Raw genomic sequence first — 21,568 nt, 5'->3', positions numbered from 1 at the left:
TGAGCGCCAAATTCTCCGTCCTTGCATGCAGCGGTGATGGGGCGAAACATTCCAGCCGACATCTCTCAATCCTGTTTTTCATCTGCCAACAATTCCCTTCAATATTCACATCACCCACCTATTTTCTTTTTCTCTTTTTTTCCTGAAACGTCCCACATAAATCTGTTTTATCCATTGTTGGAAGGAGATTGACAATCAACCCTGTTTGGCCACATCATGAACCATCATTGGCCATCAAGGTTTGGGACTCAGAGACAGGGGCGTTAGCCACTGAACCACAAGACCTCCAAAATGTGCTTCCAAACCCTCCAAAAGAACGTTAGGAGGCACAATCTCACTGGAGAGATCCTCCATCGCATTCAATATGGGCTCCCTCTGAGCCAGGGTCCTATTAACCTATAGCCTTCCCAATTCACACCAAGCCCCCATTCACTCTAATGCCCAATTCACCCTAGCCCCAATTCACCCTCACCCCAACCTCCAATTCACCCTCATCCCAACTCACCCTCACCCCAATTCACCCTAACCCCAATTCACCCTCACCCCAATTCACCCTAACCCCAATTCACCCTAACCCCAATTCACCCTCACCCCAATTCACCCTCACCCCAACCTCCAATTCACCCTCATCCCAACTCACCCTCACCCCAATTCACCCTAACCCCAATTCACCCTCACCCCAATTCACCCTCACCCCAATTCACCCTAACCCCAATTCACCCTCACCCCAATTCACCCTCACCCCAATTCACCCTCACCCCAATTCACCCTCACCCCAATTCACCATCACCCCAATTCACCCCAACCCCAATTCACCCCAACCCCAATTCACTCGAATCCCCAGTTCACTCAAATCCTCAGTTCACCGGGCACAGTGGTTAGCACTGCTGCCTCACAGCACCAGAGACTCAATTGGATCACAGTCTGTGGAGTCTGCACGTTCTCCCCGTGTCTGCATGGGTTTCCTCCGGGTGCTCCAGTTTCCTCCCACAGTTTGAAAGACGTGCTGGTTAGGTGCATTGGCCGTGCTAAATTCTCCCTGAGTGCACCCAAACAGGGTGCCGGAGTGTGGCAACTAGGGGAATTTCACAGTAACTTCACTGCAGTGTTAATGTAAGCCTACTTGTGACTAATAAATAACCCCAATTCACTTTAATCCCCAATGCCGCCATCTCAATTCTGTTCATTTCAGATCCCCCCAATGTTCATTGGAGGAAACCTCAGCTCAATACAGCCCCACCCCTGCACGTAAGCTCCGCCCCGGCACGTAAGCTCCGCCCCGGCATGTAAGCCCCGCCCGGCTGGAAACCCCGCCCCTGCCAGCCAGCTGCTCTGTGATTGGGTAAAAGTTTCTATGGTGTGGCTGCGGAGCCGCTGATTGGTCAGGGCGCTGGGCACAGGGAGAGTTTGGAGGGAAGTTTGGGACCGGGAGCTGCCCGGGGGCGGAGACCGGGACACCGGCTCCCTCCTCCGCTGGCTCAGCGCCTCCTGTCCCAGTCCGAGCCCGGGACCTCCGCCATGGGACAGGCGCTGCTGCTGCTCTGCTGCCTCCTCACCGCCGCTTGTCCTCAGGATGTGCCGGCCCCGGGGCTCGGTTACCGGCGGCAGCAGCAGGAGAAGGAGGGGGACGGGCTCCGGCCACTGGCCCAGGAACCCCCACCCCCGGCCGGAGCCCGGGAGCCCGCGGGGAGGAGACGCCGAGAGCAGGAGCCCGGAGTCAGGGAGCTTTGGGGGGACGGCGGTCCCGCTCGTTGCCGCCTCCGGCACACAGGTAACGGACCGGGCGGTCCTGAGGCCAACAGAGGGGGCGGGGAGGCGGGGAGGGGGTCCGGAAGGGGCTGCATTCATTCTGGATTCAATTGAGGAATAAAAATCCCTTTAACATCGAGGAACGTTCATAACGATCAACCTCCCCATCCCATCCCACTTAATCCCTCTATCCTCCCTTATTCCCTCACATCCTAACCCACCCACCTATCCCCCTCACCCCACCCACCCATCCCCCCTCGCCCCCCCCACCCACCTACCTATCCCCCTCGCCCCCCCCCCCACCCACCCATCCCCCCTCGCCCCCCCCACCCACCCATCCCCCCTCGCCCCCCCCACCCACCTATCCCCCTCGCCCCCCCCACCCACCCACCCATCCCCCCTCGCCCCCCCCACCCACCCATCCCCCCTCGCCCCCCCCACCCACCCATCCCCCCTCGCCCCCCCCCACCCACCTACCTATCCCCCTCGCCCCCCCCACCCATCTACCTATCCCCCTCGCCCCCCCCACCCACCTACCTATCCCCCTCACCCCCCCCACCCACCTACCTATCTCCCTCACCCCCCCCACCCACCTACCTATCTCCCTCACCCCCCCCCCCCCCCCACCCACCCACCTACCTACCCCCCTCATTCTCATCACCCTCTCTCTTAATCCAGAGACCCAGCTTAATGCTGGCACCAGGGTTTGAATCCCAGCAGGGCAGATGGTGGAATGTGAATTCAATTAAAATCTGGAATTAAATGAGGAACATTGTCACTTGTTGTAAAATAAAATCTATCTGGTTCACTCAATATCCTTTTCGGGGAAGGGAATCTGCCATCCTTCCCTGGTCTGGCTCTCGTGACAGGTTGACTCTTAATTGCCCTCCGGGATGGGCAATAAATGTTGACCCAACTAGTGAAGCCTGCATTGCCATGAATACATTTTTGAACAAAATTGGGATGGTAGAATTGGCAGAGTAATGCCAAGCTAGGTGTGTAAATGGTTCACAATTGTGGGTTACACGCCCCTGGTGCATTGTGCATGAAGAGAGTCCGGTGTTTCCTCCTGGTGGTTTCACGGTGACACCCCCCCCCCCCCCCCCCCGGGCCTCCATAACAGGAAATGCCCCCATGTTGGCCTCAACATGTGCGTATTTACAGCAGTTGGGTCTAGTGGCTTTGCACATAAGGGGCATCATCTAACCTACTTGGTACATCTGAGGCAACTCGTGATCTCAGATGGATGAATTTCCGTGCTGGCTGGAGAGATACATGTCCTGTCCATTATGTGAGCCCCCTGCCCAGCTTTCGTTCATTATGCTTTCACTGGGATGTCGGACTTCACTGAATCATGCAGCACAGAAGGAGACCATTTGGCCCATCATGCCTGTACTGGCTCTTTGTGTGAGTTATTTTGTATATGAGAGTAAATGCAGTTACTGTTGAGGCAGGAATATCCAGCAGAAATATAGTGTACATCAAGACTCTATGTGCATGATCAGTAACCTTACTGTTGGTATTTTTGAAGGAGGGACATGGAGAGATTCCTACTAATTGATTTTATGAAACATATTTTACTAAATTGTACTGGAAGTATGCGGCAGACTCCATATCTGACGGTGTATGGCCTAAGGTTATTTCCAGCAGCCAAATTATAAGCTGCATTGTCAAATGCACCAAACACTAACTTCTAGTTACTTCCAGCTGATATGTCAGTGCATGTTTCTGCCATGGCACAGTGGTTAGCACTGCTCCTTCACAGCGCCAGGGACCCGAGTTTGATTCCCGGATTGGGTCTCTGTCTGTGCAGAGTCTGCATGTCCTCCCTGTGTCTGCGTGGGTTTCCTCCCACAGTCCAAAGATGTGTGGCTTAGGTGCATTGGCCATGCTCAATTGCCCCTTAGTGTCCTGGGATGCGTAGGTTAGAGAGATTAGTGGGGTAAATATGTGGGGTTACGGGGAAAGGGCCTGGGTGGGATTGTTGTCGGTGTAGACTCGATGGGCCGAATGGTCTCCTCCTGCACTGTAGGGGTTCCATGATTGGAATTAAGGGAAGCGACTTTGGCTCAAGAATAAACAGAAACATTAAGATTTGCTCCTGTGCGGAACTTGCTTTCTCACAGCTAATTGAGTTTAACAAGCTAGAACATCTGGAAGCTATTTTAAAATGATTGTGTGAGGAAAGGAGCTCCCGTGTCTGGCACTAGTTCAGCACAAATCCAGTTTGTGTCTGTGCCTTTGCCTTGCAGAGTAAGAAATCTGATCGTCTACCACAAACCTGTGCTCGTCCAAGGTTTCAGAGAAGGGTGCAGGGGAGATTTGCCAGGAATGTGGAACTTAAATTACTCGGAGATACTGGAGAAGCTGAGGCTGCATTTTCTTGGAGTGGGGATGAAGAAGGGAAGGCTTAATAGTGGCATTCAAAATCAGGCAGGGTTTTGATAGGATAAATAAGGATAAACTGTTTCCCGTGACAGGAGGATCGGTAGCTCAGAGGGGACAGATTTAGACAAAATAATCATAGGCAGCATAAAAGAAACATTTTTCTATCCAGTGAGTTGTTGTGTTTGGAATACTCACCTGAAAAGATGGTGGAAGATGATTCAACAGAGACTTTCAGAAGGAAAACTGGATAAATACTTGAAGGGGAAAGATTTGCTGGGATCTGTTCCAAGTGTGGGAGTGGGGCTAGTTAGATAACTCTTTAAAAGAGAACTGGAACAGACGTGATGGGCAGAATGGCCTCCTCCTGTTCTGTATGATTCCTGATCCACACCAGGTAGGAATATTCCACTAGAAAGATTTAATCTATGTAGATTTGGAATCTAAATGTGAAGGTTCAGAAATGTCATTTGGTTCTATATTTAGATCCTTAACTCCTTATCCTGAAGGTAAGTGACGTTTCTGATGCTGACGTACTTGAGGATTTCCTGCTTTTTTTTTTGCAGGCTGCAAATGCCAAGAAAAATGTTGTCAACTTTCTGGCCTCTTGGATGCACTGATCTTTTGTAAAAAAACCAATCCACCATTGGCAGACTTGCCTTCAGTTGCCTTGGACTTAACTCTGGAATTCCCTTCGTAAACCTCACCACCTTATTGTTTTCTCCCGCTCCTTCACGATGCTTCATTATCTCCTTGTGTGTTTTGGTGGGTGTGGCAGTCGCTAATCACCTCTGAGAAGGTGGTGGTGTGCTGCTACCACTTGTACCGCAACAGTCGCTATGGTGTTGGTGCACCCACCATGCTATTAGGGAGGGAGTTCCATGATTTTGACCCAGCCACAGTGAAGGAACAGTGATACGTTTCCAAGGCAGAACAGTCTGTGCCTTGGAGAGGAACTTTGCAGTTGGCGTTATTACCCAAGAAACAGGGTGGGAGTAGACCACAAGGCCTATCGAGCCTGCTCCGCCAATCAACGTGATCATGGCTGATCTTGGGCTTAAACTCCACTTTCCCGCCCGCTACCCATATCCATTGATTCCCTGAAAGACCAAAAATTTGCCTATCCCAGTCTAAAATGAAGATTCCATAACTCTCGGGGGTAGAGAATTCCGAAGGTTCAAAACTTTTCAAATGAACTAATTTAGAACATAGAAGAAACATAGAAAAACTACAGCACAAACAGGCCTTTGGCCCACAAGTTGTGCCGAACACATCCCTACCTTCTAGACCTACCTATAACCCTCCATCCTATTAAGCTCCATGTACTCATCCAGGAGTCTCTTAAAAGACCCGATTGAGTTCGCCTCCACCACCACTGACGGCAGCCGATTCCACTCGCCCACCACCCTCTGTGAAAAACTTACTCCTGACATCTCCCCTGTACCTACCCCCCAGCACCTTAAACCTGTGTCCTCTCGTAGCAGCCATCTCCACCCTGGGAAAAAGCCTCTGAGAGTCCACCCGATCTATGCCTATAGAAACATAGAACATTTCTTATCATCTCAGTCCTAAATGATTGGCCCTTTATCGTGTGCTTGGGTGTTTTGGAAACAGAATTACCCTATCCCAGTGGAGTTCTTTCTCGTGTCTGGCCAATATTTATCCATGATGTGGAGATGCCAGCGTTGGACTGGGGTAAAGAAAGTAAGAGTTTTAACAACACCAGGTTAAAGTCCAACAGGTTTATTTGGTAGCAAATGCCATTAGCTTTCGGAGCGCTGCTCCTTCGTCAGATGAAGTGGAAATCTGCTCTCAAACTGGGCACAGAGACACAAAATCAAGTTACAGAATACTGATTAGAATGCAAATCTCTACAGCCAACCAGGTCTTAAAGATACAGACAATGTGAGTGGAGGGAGCATTAAGCACAGGTTAAAGAGATGCGTATTGTCTCCAGACAGGACAGCCAGTGAGATTCTGCAAGTCCAGGAGGCGAGCTGTGGGGGTTACTGATAGTGTGACATAAACCCAACATCCCAGTTTAGGCCGTCCTCATGTGTGCGGAACTTGGCTATCAGTTTCTGCTCAGTGACTCTGCGCTGTCGTGTGTCGTGAAGGCCACCTTGGAGAAGTGAAAATCTGCCCTGTTTGAGAGCAGATTTCCACTCCATCTGACGAAGGAGCAGCGCTCCGAAAGCTAATGGCATTTGCTACCAAATAAACCTGTTGGACTTTAACCTGGTGTTGTTAAAACTCTTACAGTATTTATCCCTCAGAGAGCAATGCAAAAAATGGATTATCTGGTCGGTGTCGCTAGTCTAAGTTTCAGACTCTCCTCCTCTTTGGGGTCTTGCTGTGTGAAAACTGGTTGCCCCATTTCATACAAGTGATTTCTCTTCATAAGATACTTTGTTGGTTGTAAGGAACTTGGGAACATTCTGAGGAGGTGCGTGTAAGATGTTCTAGAAATTTACTTTTCATATAAATAAAATAATCGCCTTTGCTGCCACCAGGACCGCTGCAGTTGCTGTGGTGTAGGTACATCCACCGTGCTGTTAGGGAGGGAGTTCCAGGATCGGGTCACTATCTGCGTGGAGTTTGCCCCTCCCCACTCCCCCCAATCTGTGTGGGTTTCCTCCCACAGTCCAAAGATGTGCGAGTTAGGTGAATTGGCCGTGCTAAATTGCCCCTTGTCAGGCGGACTAGCTAGGGTAAATGCATAGGGTTATGGGGATAGGGCCTGGGTGGGATTGTCGTCAGTGCAGACTCGATGGGCAGAATGGCCTCCTTCTGCTCCGTAGGGATTCTATGATTTGATAAAAATCTTGGGGAGGTGGTGACGTGGTGATAATGTCACTGAGCTAGCAATCCAGAGGCACAGGCTAATGCTCCTTGAAATCCCAACATGGCAAACTGGTTGAATTTAAACTCAGTAAATCTGGACTTGAAAGCTAGACTGTGAAACCATTGTCGATTTGTTGTAAAAACCCATCTGGGTCACTAATGTCCTTTTAGGGAAGGAAATCTACCATCCTTACCTGGTCTGGCCTACATGTGACTCCAGAGCCACAGCAATGTGGTTGACTCTTAACTATCCTCTGAAATGGCTCAATAAACCACTCAGTTCAAGGGAAATTAGGGATGGGCATAAAATGCTGACCTTGCCAGCGACATCCACATCCCCCGAAAGGATAAAATAAAAGGTTCTCCTCAGACGGTTAAGGGGAGATTTGCACGGGGGGTTTGAAATCTCAAACTGTCTTACTGGATTAATTAAGGGGTAAACTATCTCTAGTCATAGACAGGTTGGTAACCAGAGGACACGGTTAAGGGAATTGGCAGAAAAAAGATGGGTGGGATTATGAGGAAATGTTTTATTTCAGTGAGTTGTAACAATGTGGAATACAGCGGCTGGAAGGGTGGTGCAAGGGTGATTCCATAATGACTTTCAAAAGGAAATTGGATCAGGACTAGGGAGAAATTAGCAGGACAATGGGAGGGAGCGGGGGGGTGTGGCAATAATTGTCTAATGATGGACTGAATGTCACCCTCCTGTACCTATGAGGTACAGAGCATGATGGGAGTTGAACTAAAATAGGAGGTATTAGAAAGGGCAGGATCAGGAGCATTTGGACCCAGTACTGTACCCCAGTGTTATACAGTGACAAACCCAACCCCACCAGTACTGTACCCCAGTGTTATACAGTGACAGTCCCGTCCCCACCAGTACTGTACCCCAGTGTTATACAGTGACAAACCCAACCCCACCAGTACTGTACCCCAGTGTTATACAGTGACAAACCCAACCCCACCAGTACTGTACCCCAGTGTTATACAGTGACAAACCCAACCCCACCAGTACTGTACCCCAGTGTTATACAGTGACAGACCCGTCCCCACCAGTACTGTACCCCAGTGTTATACAGTGACAAACCCAACCCCACCAGTACTGTACCCCAGTGTTATACACTGACAGACCCGTCCCCACCAGTACTGTACCCCAGTGTTATACAGTGACAAACCCAACCCCACCAGTACTGTACCCCAGTGTTATACAGTGACAGACCCGTCCCCACCAGTACTGTACCCCAGTGTTATACAGTGACAGACCCATAATGTGAGGAAAAGGTGCACACCCACTGCTGTTCTTGATGAGAATTAATACCTGTTATATTAAATAACACCTGTTAACCTGTTGTATTAAATAATATTGTTTATATGAAGCCAGTGTAAACCTGGAAGAGAATTGCGTCCCTTCCTTGCCTCCAAATCCTTCCATGTCCTTCACCCTCTACAGTTAATATCCTCCAGTCTGTCAGATCTCTCTGTGCCTCCAGTTCTAACTTCATGATTGTTCCATTGCTTCACCATTGGTTGCATCCAGCTGCCTGGTCCTGAAGTTCTGGAATTCCTCTCCATCTCTCCCCTCCTCTAAGACGCTCCTTAAAACCTACAACCTTGACTCACCCTCGCCTCTTTAAGGCTCGGTGTCATTTTTGTTAACTCGAATCACACTTTGTTTAATCTTCCAGTTCCAGATTATGTTGTGGGTGATGACGTCACACCGTTGGTTGCCGCTGGTTCCGATGTTGTCTTGGTACCTGAGGGGGTTGCGGCGAATGCTACCATTGCTCTAGTTGAGGTGCCTAATTCTGACCCAGAGGCTGGAATCCGGTTTGAGTGCAAGCTTGAGGGCGAGGGGCACTTTCAGCTTCGAAGAATCTACCAGAGAAGTTACTTAATTGTGACCAATGCCAGCCTTGATCGGGAGAAGAGGGCGGAGTACAGTCTAACGCTGGTAACCTTGGTCAAAGGGACTCCAGTCTTTAAGGGGAATGTCCAATTCGTGGTAAAGATCACCGATATAAATGATAACGCCCCAGTCTTCGGTAAAAGTGCCTACCGGGTGTCCATAGCGGAGAACGATCCTCCGAACACCACACTCCTGACGGTGACAGCCTCCGATAGTGATCTTGGTGCCAATGGCCACGTCACCTACTCTATTCTGGACATCCCAGTGGCGGGGACCCCTGTATCGTCGTTACTTGGCATCCATCCCAACTTGGGTATTATTTACACCCTGGTATCGTTTGATTATGAGCGACTGAGAACTGTGGACGTTGTGGTTGAGGCCAGAGATGGTGGCCATCCTTCAACCAGGACCACGGTGCCCGTGAGGCTGGATATTCGAGACATGAATGATAATCGCCCTGCCTTCGTGTCCCCGGCATCACCAAGAATCATTGTGTCCCTTGGCACAGAGTTGGCAGTTGCTGCTGGGGAATGTGCGCCCGGGAAGACTGGTTTACTTGTGCCTAGTGTGTCTCCATCACATCAACGTCAACGGATCTACGCGGTGACCACGGTGAAAGCGGAGGACGCTGATACCGGCGCAAATGGTGAGCTCCTCTACGAGCTCGTGGGCAGTAGCCAATGGGGGCTCTTCGACATCAACGGCAGCACCGGGGAGATCCAGGCCACGGTTTGCAACCTCAGTGAGCTGTTGGCGAAAGACTGGACCATCTCGGTGCGTGTGAGGGACCGCGGGAACCCACCCCTCTCCTCCATTGCCAACTTCACGCTGACCTTCCCCTCTGTCTCAGTGCCCACTCACGCAAGTGAGAGGCTGAGTGCCTCGGTTGTCACGGTGATCTCTTTGGGAGCGCTATTCCTCGCCCTGCTGCCCATCCTGATTGTACTCCGGCTCCGATGCAAAGCCGAGAAGCGGGATGCCCACGCGTACAACTGCCGCCAAGCGGAGACCACCTACCAGCTGCACCCAAAAAGGCCCCTGAAGCAGATCCAGAAAACCGACATCACCCTGCTCCACCCGGGGGGCCGCAGTAGGCAAGGGCCAAAGGCCGGAGAGTCCTCCATCCCTCCGCTCCACCCTGCCACTCCTGAGGGACCCCAGCATATTCAGGAGGAGTGCGCGGAAGTGGGGAAACCCTATCCCACTCTTCGAAGGGACCGAGACTCCCAACACCACCAGTTGCTGAGGGAGCTGGTTAGGTTGTCCATGGCTGGCTTCTCAGACTGCACCCTGGAGCTGACATCCGTCTCACCACATGTCCAGGTAAGAGGGGCTCCTCCCAAACCAAGCGGGGGAAGCTGCTGGCTGTGTGGGACCTGCAGATCTCTGGAGAAACATTGACTAGTAATCCAGAGGTCCAGGCTAATGCTCTGGGGACATGGGTTCAAATCCTGGTGGTACAATCTGGCCTATGACGCTAGTCCCTAATGGTGACCATAACAATCCTCATCAATTGTTGTAAAAACCCATCTGGTTCACTAATGTCCTTTAGGGAAGGAATTCTGCCATCCTTACCTGGTCTGGCCCACATGTGACTCCAGATCCACAGCAATGTGGTTCACTTAACTGCCCTCTGAAATGGCCCAGCGATTCACTGAATTCAGGGGAATTAGATAGCGAAGGGTAACAAAAGCTGGCCTTGCCACTGACACCCACATCTCATGAAAGAATAAAGAAAATGTTTTTTCAGCATTTGTGCAACTAATGAATCTGTACTCCTGATACTGTGCTTCTCACCATGGCAACAGGTTTTGAAATTTGAGAACAATGCCTCTCTTTCTGGCTGGGCGCATTGCAGGTTTCACCAAGGTATTGATGCTGTTTACTACTCTGTTGTTATGGTGGTGTAGTGGCATTGTCACTGGACTAGTAACCTCGAGACCCAGGGTAATGTTCCAAGGACCGCCACTTTGAATTTGAATCCCACCACTTTTGAATTTGAATTCAATAAAAATCTCAAATTAAAAGTCTGCTGATCACGAAACCATCGTCGATCGTCGGAAAAACCCATCTGGCTCACTAATGTCCTTTTTAGGGAATGGAATCTGACATCTTTACCTGGTCTGGCCTACATGTGACTCCAGAGCCACAGCAATATGGTTGACTCTTAAAACAAGACACTATTTAAGGGGCAATTAGGTTTGCGCAACAAATGCTGGTCTTGCCAGCAACACACATACGCAAGAATAAAGAAAAAACGAACGAGTCAACCAGATCTAACCTTCTGGAATGATGAGATTGCATGGTCTCTGTGTTGTAGTGTCTCTGGCTGCCATTATTGCCAGCGAGTTGTATGTTTTCAGTTCCTTCGTAAACAGTGGGCATCCTGGGATTGTGGAGGAGCAAAGGAATTTGCAGATCCGTGTAGACCGCTTGTCTTAAACTAGGTCCAAAGCAAATCACCCTGGGTGCAGGAAATCTGAAATGAAACAGAAAATGGTGAAAATATTCAGCAGGTCTGGCAGTATCTGTAGAGAGAGAGAAAGAGTTAACTTTTCAAATTGGCTGTTCTAATGAATGGTAATTGACCAAAAATGTTAACTTATTATTCTTTCATGGGATGTGGGCTGGCGAGGCCAACATTTATTGCCCTTGAAGGTGAACAAAGAACATTACAGCACAGGAACAGGCCCTTTGGCCCACCAAGCCTGTCCCAATCGCATTGTTCTATCTCGACCAACCTCCTGTATCCCTCTATACTCTGCCTGTTCATGTGTCTAACCAGGTAAGTCTTAAATGTCACTAACGTATCTGCCTCAACCCCCTCACTTGGCAGTGCATTCCAGACCCCCACCACCCTCTGTAAAAAGAAACTTCCCCCGCACATCTCCACTGAACCTTTTCCCCCCTTACCTTGAACTTGTGCCCCCTTGTAATTGTTATTTCTGCCCTTGGAAAAAGCTTCCAACTGCTCACCTTATCTAAGTGGTGGTGAACTATTTTCTAGAACCGCTGCAGTCCATGTGGTGTCGGTATACCCACAGTGCTAGTAGAGAGGGAATTCCAGGATTTTGACCCAGTGAATGAATGGTGTTATATATTTGTAAGTCAGGATGCCGAGTGGTTTGGAGGGGAACTTCTAGGTGATGGTGTTGCCGTGTGTTTGCTGCCTTTGTCCTTCTGGATGACAGCGGCCACGGGTTTGGAAGGAGTTGTCAAAGGAGCCTTGGGGAGTTCCTGCAGTGCATCTTGTAGATGGTACACACGACTGCCACTGTGCGTCGGTGGTGGAGGGAGTGAGCATTGAAGGTGGTGGGTAGGGTGCTGATCAAACAGACGGCTTTGTCCTAGATGGTGCCGAGCTTCTTGAGCGTTGCCGGAGCCGCATTCATCCAGGAAAGAGCTGGTGCCTTGTAGATGGTGGACAGGCTTTGAGGAGTCAGGAGGTGAGTTACTCACTCTGGGATTCCTAGCCTTCGACTGCTTTTCTAGCCACAGTATTTATATGGCTGGTCTAGTTCAGTTTCCGGTCAGTGATGTTGATAGTTGGGGATTCAGCGATGGGAATGCCATTGAATATCAAGGGGAGAGCATTTCTAGCTCCACAGATGCTGGGCTCATCATATTCCAGCATTTCCCTGTTTTACCAGAAGCTGACGCACCGATACAGAATGGAATACAAAGAGGAAGGAAATGATGCTTCACGTGTAGAGAGCCTTGGCACGACGCTAAAAATATGGAATCCTTCATGCATTTCTGTGTATCACACCTCAGGAAGCTATACTAACCTTGGAGTGCAGAAAGGATTAGGAGGGGAGGTTGGGGGGATGGGGGAAGACTTGCAGAATACTGAAATGCCTGGATAGCGTGGACGTGGGGAAGATGTTTCCATTAGTCCGAGCGACTAGGATCCGTGGGCACAGCCTCTCATAGTAATCATAGAAACCCTGCAGTACAGAAAGAGGCCATTCGGCCCATCGAGCCTGCACGATCACAATCCCACCCAGGCCCTACCCCCACATCCCTACATATTTACCCACGAATCCCTCTAACCTACGCATCTCAGGACACAAAGGGGCAATTTTAGCATGGCCAATCAACCTAACCTGCACATCTTTGGACTGTGGGAGGAAACCGGGGCACCCGGAGGAAACCCACACAGACACGAGGAGAATGTGCAAACTCCACACAGACATTGACCCAAGCCGGGAATTGAACCCACGTCCCTGGAGCTGTGAAGCAGCAGTGCTAACCACTGTGCTACCGTGCCGCCCTCTGAGTAAAGGGACGACCCATTAGAACTGAGATGAGGAGGAATTTCTTCAGCTAGAGGGTGGTGAATCTGTGGAATTCATTGCCACAGGAGGCTGTGGAGGCCAGGTCATTGAGTGTCTTTAAGGCAGAGATAGATTCTTGATTGGTAAGGGGATCAAAAATTACAGGGAAAAGGGGTTGAGAAACATATCAGCCATGATTGAATAGCGGAGCAGACTCAATGGGCCAAATGGCCTAATTCTGCTCCTATATCTTATGGTCTAAAGCATTCACCAGAATTATATGGGCTAAAAGGGTTAGATTATAGACCAGGTTATTCAGTAGACTAGGCCTGTATTCCATTGAGTACAGAAAATGAAGAGGTAATCTAATTGAAGTGCTTAATATTAAAGAGATTCAGTAAAGAGACATTATTTCCTTTGGGAGAGGCCAGAACAAGGGATGCAGATGGTAGTCTAAATCTGGAACTCTGAATTTGGGTTAATTTGGAGTTTTCAGGATTGAGATGGGTACATTTTTGTTGGTCAGGTGTCATGAGGGACATGGAACTAAGGTGAGTAAATTAGAGTTAAGGTAAAAAATCAATCCTGATCTAATTAATTTAGAGTCTAAAGAGCCTCCGGTTCCTATGTGGTAGTGTCACAGATCACTTGGAGTCGGGTTGCTGTGGCAACATGCATTATTTATATGCAAGTTGTAACCTAGACCTATGGAAGGTGATGGTAGAGGCTCCAATGTTATTCCTATTACATGGCTGACTAGGAGTTTCTCTCGCTCTTACCGTCTGTCATCGGTGTGCGTTGGCAGGATTGATAACCAAAGTTTTTGGCTGTGTTATGAGCATACCTTCCTTGGCTATCTTATCCGGGGGTGGGATTTCAACCCCAAGAACTCCCTGTTCCTGTGTGGTGGACGGAAGAACTACAATTGCTCTTTGACTGTTTGCGGCTGATGCCAAGATCAGGAAAATCCCAGCCTGTTAACTGCTATAGCTGTTCAGCTCAAAGTGAGAGTTATCAACTTGTTGCTGGCAAAAAGCTAACAATTGGTCCGGGATCCATCCCTACGTGAATACAAAGTGGGACAACACTCACTGCATTGTTCTTCCAGCTGTGCATGTCTACTCCAGATGTGTACAAGGTTCTGCCAAGGGTTATGGAGGCTAATTGAGCTTCCTGCAGCTCCTGGTTTGGATGTTTCCAGTGACAACGTCGCACCAACCCCCCCCTTGAGTATAGGTCGATGAAGATAAACTATTTCCTCTGGTGGAGGCAGTCCAGAGCAAGGGGTAGAACCAGACCGTTTACACAAAGGGTAATAGGGCTCTGGAACTCACTCCCTCCCTCCTAGTCTGGGAAACCTGGCCTATAATTTAATCCTTTTAGCCCTGGTTTCATTCTGATTTCCAAGGCCAGAATGTCCTTCCTGAGGTGCAGTGTCCAGAACTGAATGCACTATTCGAGATGGGGATGACCAGAGCACTCTACAATTTTAACACAACATCCACCCTTTGTATTCCAGCCCCCTTTGAGATAAAAGTCAATGTATCAATAGCACTTTTAATTATTTTTCCCCTTTGTCCACGAGTGTTTAATGCTCCTTACACATAGGGTCCCTGGATATAAAAATCACTATGATCTAATGGGTAGGTTTTAACACAAGTGAGTGATTCTGCTTAATGTAAAGGGGAGATCAGTGCCTTCATTGAAATGGCAAGTCAGCACATTAATGATTATCGGGTCAAGAGTGTTTCTGAACAGGGAAATCTCATCACACCCACCAGATAGAGACCTAAATAGACAGATCTCTTTCCTCCGCCCCACCTCCCAGCTCCAAACCCCCGGCCAGAGGAGGGAATCTCCCCAGGTGACCTCGTGCAGCGATAAGTGGGTCACAAAGGTTTTCTTGGGTTTTGATATTTCGAGTCAGAATAAGAGATTTTAAAAGAACTCCTGGGCATTGCCAACGGCTGTTTCTGGATCGATAGAGGGAGAGGGGTCAAGCCGTGCATTTTTGATCCGTGTTTTTCCTCATACAACACGTGATGTGATCTTCCACAATTCCTCTGCCGCCTACTTTCAGTAAGAAGTCTCGCAACACCAGATTAAAATCCAACAGGTTTATTTGGAATCACGAGCTTTTGGAGCACTGCTTCTTCCTCAGGTGAGCAGTGTTCCAAAAGCTTGAGATTCCAAATAAACCTGTTGGACTTTAACCTGGTGTTGTGAGACTTCTTCCTGTGCCCACCATACTACTTTCAATCCAAACCTGTGAAGGTGTTTAGAATAAATGTATTTGGTTGGGTTTTCTGCCAGTCGATGCACCCAAAGGTTGAGAGGGGAGGAGAGAAAGTTCGTGCACTTTAACTAATCTAAATTCAAACTTAAAAATGAAAATCCAGCCTGAGCGATCCAGTACTGAGGGAGTGCCGCACTGTCAGAGGGCCAGTACTGAGGGAGTGCCGCACTGTCAGAGGGCCAGTACTGAGGGAGTGCCGCACTGTCAGAGGGCCAGTACTGAGGGAGTGCCGCACTGTCTTTCAGTTCAGACATTGAATGGGGGCCCCAACAGACTCAAAACATGGGCTTGGATGATCCCACAACACTATTCAGAGAGCAGGGGTGTTAATTATTTAAATGGAGAGAGATAGCAGAACCCTGAGAATCCCTACAGTGCAGAAGAAGGCCATTTGGTCCATTAAGTCTGCACCAACTCTTTGACAGAGCAACCTTCCTCGGCCCTATCCCTGTAACCCCATGTATATACCCTGTTAAGCCCCCTAACCTACACATCTTGGGACGCTAAGGGGCAATTTAGAATGGCCAATCCACCTAACCTGCACATCTTTGGAGTATGGGAGGAAACCGGGGGGGGGGGGGGGGAACCCACACAGACACGGGGAGAACGTGCAGACTCCATACAGTCATCCAAGGCTGGAATTGAACCTGGGTCCCTGGCACTTTGAGACAGCAGTGCTAGCCACTGTGCCATCGTACAGAGGGATCTGGGTGTCCTGGTAGATGAATCAGGAAAGATTAGTTTTCAGGTATAGCAAGTGATCAGGAGTACAAATGGAATGTTCTCATTTATTGCAAGGGAAACTAAATATGAAAGTAGGGATGTTTACAGTTGAACAAGAGACCACATATAGAATACTGTGGACAGTTTTGGTTTCCTTATTTAAGGAAGGATATAAATGAGGTAGAGGCAGGGTCACTGTATATATTTTAGGCCGAGGTAAATAGATTCTTGACGAACAAGGGAATCAAAGGCTATCGGGAGTAGGGGGTTAAATGGAGTTGAAGCCAGAATCAGACCGAACATGATCTTACAAAGAAAAGTACAGCACAGGAACAGGCCTTTCGGCCCTCCAAGCTGATCATGATGCCCTAACTAAAAAAAAAACCAACCTTCTGCCCTTACTCGGTCCGTACCCCTCTATTTCCTCCTTATTCATGTACCCATCCAGATGTCTCTTAGACCATAAGACATAGGAGCAGAATTAGGCCACTCGGCCCTTCGAGTCTGCTCCGCCATTCAATCATGGTTGACATTTTTCTCATCCCCACTCTCCTGCCTTTTCCCCCATAATCCCTGATCCCCTTATTAATCAAGAACCCATCAATCTCTGTCTTAAAGACACTCGATGACCTGGCCTCCACAGCCTTCTGTGGCAAAGAGTTCCACAGATTCACCACTCTCCGGCTGAAGAAATTCCTCCTCATCTCTGTTTTAAAGGATCGTCCTTTTTGCCTGAGGTTGTGCCCTCTGGTTCTAATTTTTCCTACTCGTGGAAACATCCTCTCCACGTCCACTCTATCCAGGCGTCACAGTACTCTGTAAGTTTCAATAAGATCCTCCCTCTTAAATGCTGCTAATGTGCCTGCTTCCACCACCAACTCTGGCAGCAAGTTCCACCACTCTCTGCGTGAAAAACTTCCCCCGCACATCTCCCTTAAACTTTCCCCCTCTCACCTTGAACCTGTGCCCCCTTGTAATTGACACTTCCACCCTTGGAAAAAGCCTCTGACTATCCACCCTGTCTATGCCTTTCATAATTTTGTCGACCTCTATCAGGTCTCCCCTCAGTCTTTCCAGTGAAAACAATCCTAGTTTTTCCAACCTCTCCTCATAGCCAACACCCTCGAGACCCGGCAACATCCTGGTGAACCTTCTTTGCACTCTCTCCAAAGCTTCCACATCCTTCTGGTAGTGTGGTAACCAGAACTGCACGCAATATTCCAAATGCAGCCAAGGTTTTATATAGCTGCAACATGATTTCCCAATTCCTGTACTCAGTGCCCCGGCTGATGAAGGCAAGCAAGCCATATGCTGCCTTAATCACCTTGGCCACCTATGTCGCCACTTTTAGGGAATTGTGGACCTGCACGCCCAGATCCCTCTGTATGTTAATGTTCCTAAGGGTTCTGCCATTTACAGTTTTAAATTCATACCCAAGTTTGATCCTCCAAAATGCATCGCCTCGCATTTGTCCGGATTAAACTCCATCTGCCGTTTCCGTGGCCAAGGCTCCAGTCTATCTATATCCTGTTGTATCCTCTGACAATCCCGGTACTATCAGCAACTCCATCAATCTTCATGTCATCCGCAAACTTACTAATCAGACCACCCACATTTTCCTCCAGATTATTTATATATACTACAAACAACAGAGATCCCAGCGCTGACCCCTAAATGCTAAGCAAGCATTTATTGCCCAACCTTAATTGCCCTTGAGAAGGTAGTGGTGAGCTGTTGCCTTAAACCGTGACAGAATAAGGAAGCGAAGTGCCTTCATTGTGGGGATTTGTTTTTTGTGGGACATGGGTGTCGCTGGCTGGCCAGCATTTATTGCCCATCCCTAGTTGTCCTTGAGAAGGTGGTAGTGAGCTGCCTGATTGAATCGCTGCAGTCCCCGTGCTGTGGGTTGACCCACAATGCCGTAAGGGAGGGAATTCCAGGATTTTGACCCAGTGACTGCGAAGGAACGGTGATATATTTCCAAGTCAGGACGGTGAGTGGTTTGGAGGCGAACTTGCAGGTGGTGATGTTCCCGTGTATTTGCTGCTCTCGCCCTTGGAGATGGAAGTGGTCATGGTTTTGGGAGGTGCTGCCCAAGGATCTTTGGTGAATTGCTGCAGTGAGTCTTGTAGACAGTACCATAAAATAGCACCATGATGTGACATTTTGACCAGAATTAATCTGCAATTGTATCTTTAGTATTCACAATTTATACATCCCTTCCTGATCTCCTGGTTGCTTGATTTGATTTCCTATTTCTCCCCTCCACCTCACCTTTATCCGAGTGACTATTTTGTTCATATTGAAAGCCACTTTAACTGGCAGGAGGAGGTATCTTAGAGCTGAACCTGTTGTAGGCTACCCCACACGGATAAGACTAATTCAAACTCAAGCTGTGTACTTCTGTTTTAAAAAAAAACATTAATTCTCGCTGTCGTTGGTAAGGCCTGTATTTACTGCCTGTCTCTAGTTGCCCTGAGAAGGTGGTAGCGGTGGGCCACATTTTCCAGCCATAGAATCATACAGTGCAGAAGGGACCCTTCGGGCCATCGAGCCTGCACCGACACACGAGAAACGCCTTACCTCCCACCTAATTCCATTTACCAGCACTTGGCCCATAGCCCTGAATGTGATGACATGCAAATTGCTCATCCAGGTACTTTTTAAAGGATGTGAGGCAACCCGCCTCCACCACCCTCCCAGGCAGCGCATTCCAGACCCTCACCACCCTCTGGGTAAAAAGCTTTTCCTTACATTCCCCCCCCCATTGGCAGCAGGTTTGGTAAACACTTTCTTGCTGGGCCTCTTCAGAGATCAGTTAAGAGTCAACCGTGTTGGTGTGAAACTGGAGTCATGTGGGCTCAGACTGGGTAAGCGGCATTAGTGAACCAGTTGGGTTTTTTTTGCAACAATCCAGCGGATTCCTGATCACTTTCACTGAAGATGACCTTTTATTTTCCAAAATTTTAAGAATTCTAATCCTCAAACAGGATTTAAATTTACGTCCTTTTGTCCAGTAGTCACGGTGGCACAGTGGTTAGCACTGCTGCCTAACAGCACCAGGGACCCGGGTTCAATTCCCGACTTGGATCGTCTCTGTGTGTGCAGAGTCTGCACGTTCTCCCTGTGTCTGCGTGGGATTCCTCCGGGTGCTCCGGTTTCCTCCCACACACCAAGGTTAGGTTGATTGGCCATGCTAAATTGCCCCATTGTGTCAGGGGGATTAGTGGGGTAAATTAACCTTAGTCGGGGGATTAATAGGGTAAAAAAAATGGGTTCCAGGGATAGAGCTGGGGGGGGGGGGGGATTGTTATTGGTGCAGACTCGATGGGCTGAATGGCCTCCTCCTGCACTGTAGGGATGCCAGGAACACCGTACAGGGGTAGAATTCCTGCTCACTAAGCTCTAGTTTTGAGCATGCTCTTAAAAGGTAGAATCAGGGGAGCTATTCCCCCCCCCCCCCCCCCAAGAGTGAACGGGCCATGGTGGGAGAGAGAGAGAGATGGAATGACTACTAATGGGGAGTGTCCTTTCCTGTCTTACAGCAAATCTCCCAGCTGCTCTCCTTGCTGCATCAAGGACAATTCCAAGCCAAGCCAAATTTTCGAGGAAATAAATATTTAAGGACCTACAGGTACGTTCTCCTCGGAGCGGAGCAGGCCGAGAGGAGATTTGATGGAAGTGCTTCAAGGCTTTAGCTACAGTAAATAAAAACAAACCATTCCCCAATGCTTGAACAGTCGATAATTTAAAGTGATTGTCAAGAGTACCAGAGGTAACATTAACTCATCCCTTTTTAATGCAGCAAGCAGTTAGGATACGGAATGTGCTTCTTGACAAGTTGGTGGTTATTGATTCAGAAGTTGCCTTCACAGAGGAGCTGGAGAAAAAAGTTGAGGATCGAAAGGTTGCAAGGACCTGGTGAAAGAGTGGGAGTAACTGGATTGCTCTCTGAAAGAGCAGAATCCATAGAATCCCTACAGTGCAGAAGGAGGCCATTCGGCCCACCTTCGGGGCAATTTACCGTGGCCAATCCACCACATCTTTGGACTGTGGGAGGAAATCCAAACAGAGACGGGGAGAATGTGCAAACTCCACACAGTGATCCAAGCTGGGAATCGAGCCCGGGTACTTGGTGCTATGAGGCAGCATTGCTAACCACTGTGCCCGTGCAGCCCACTTGATGGACTGAATGGCCTCCATCCGTGCTGGTTCTATGAATGGCTGTTTGGAACTGGAAGCTTCCTTTACAGTCAGAATTAAAGGTACTTGCAAGCATTGGTTAGCGCTGCTGCCTCACAGCGCCAGGGATCCAGGTTTGATTCCCGGCTTGGGTCACTGTCTGTGTGGAGTCTGCATGTTCTCCCCGTGTCTGCGTGGCTTTCCTCCAGGTGCTCTGGTTTCCTCCCACAGTCCGAAAGACGTGTTGGTTAGGGTGCATTGGCCATGCTAAATTCTCCCTCAGTGTACCCGAACAGGTGCCGGAGTGTGGCCACTAGGGGATTTTCACAGTAACTTCATTGCAGTGTTAGTGTAAGCTGGCTTGTGACAATAATAGATAAACTTTAAATTTAAACATTGGTCAGTGTCAGGAGGATGTGCGTTCAGGTCCCACTCCGGATACTCGAGCCTATCATCCAGTCTCGTTCTCCGAGTGTAATGCTGAGGGAGTGCTGCTTTGCTTTCGGGTGAGACATTAGACTGAGGCACTACTTTCCCCCCTCGGAGAGGTTTGATCCCAAAGCCCATGCTTTGAATACGATTAGGGGAGAGTTCCTCCCTGTGTTCCGGTCCTATAATTATCCCCCAAACACATTCCGTCATTATCACCTTGGTGTTTGTGGGATCTTGCTGTGCACACATTGGCTGCTGTGTTTCCTATATTACAACAGTGACTGCACTCCAAGAAGTACATCATTGATTGTGGACCATTTTGAGATGTCCTGAAGTTGATTTTTAAAAATGGATTGACAGGCTATATTTAGGCCAATATTTATTACCCATCCCTAATTGCCCCTTGAGAAGGTGGTGGTGAGCTGCCTTCTTGAACCTTTGCAGTCCATTTGGTGTAGGTACACCCACAGTGCTGTTGAGGAGAGAGTTTCAGGATTTCCCTATTAAACTCTATGCCTTGGCTAATTTAAAAACAAGTTTACCATATGCCTTTTTAACCACTTTATCCACCTGTCCTGCTACCTTAAGGGACCTGTGTACCTGCACACCCAGGTCCCTCTGTTCCTCAGTGTTTCCCAGGGTCCTGCTGTTCATCATGTCCTTGTCTTGTTTGTCCTGTCCAAATGCATCACCTCACACTTATCCAGATTGAATTCCATTTGCCACTGATTAGCCCCTCTGACCAGCCCGTCTATATCCTGTAATCTAAGG

The 21,568-nt window shown here is 48.9% G+C and overlaps 1 protein-coding gene across 1 annotated transcript in view; it reads left to right on the top strand.

The window, feature by feature from the left end:
• Positions 1 to 1,500: 1,500 nt before the first annotated feature.
• Positions 1,501 to 21,568, top strand: part of pcdh12 (protocadherin 12) — a 32,822-nt gene continuing 12,754 nt past the window's right edge. Inside the window, exons 1-3 of the mRNA XM_078231789.1 lie at positions 1,501 to 1,771; positions 8,667 to 10,210; positions 19,729 to 19,817. Coding sequence (XP_078087915.1) covers positions 1,519 to 1,771; positions 8,667 to 10,210; positions 19,729 to 19,817 — 1,886 coding nt within the window. The 5' untranslated portion in view covers positions 1,501 to 1,518. The remainder of the gene's footprint in view (positions 1,772 to 8,666; positions 10,211 to 19,728; positions 19,818 to 21,568) is intronic.

This window comes from Mustelus asterias, chromosome 16 (genome assembly GCF_964213995.1).
Source record: "Mustelus asterias chromosome 16, sMusAst1.hap1.1, whole genome shotgun sequence".
Lineage (NCBI taxonomy): Eukaryota > Metazoa > Chordata > Chondrichthyes > Carcharhiniformes > Triakidae > Mustelus > Mustelus asterias.
The sequence above is the reverse complement of the archived record's forward strand: the minus strand, read 5'-3'. Positions and strand labels throughout refer to the sequence as shown.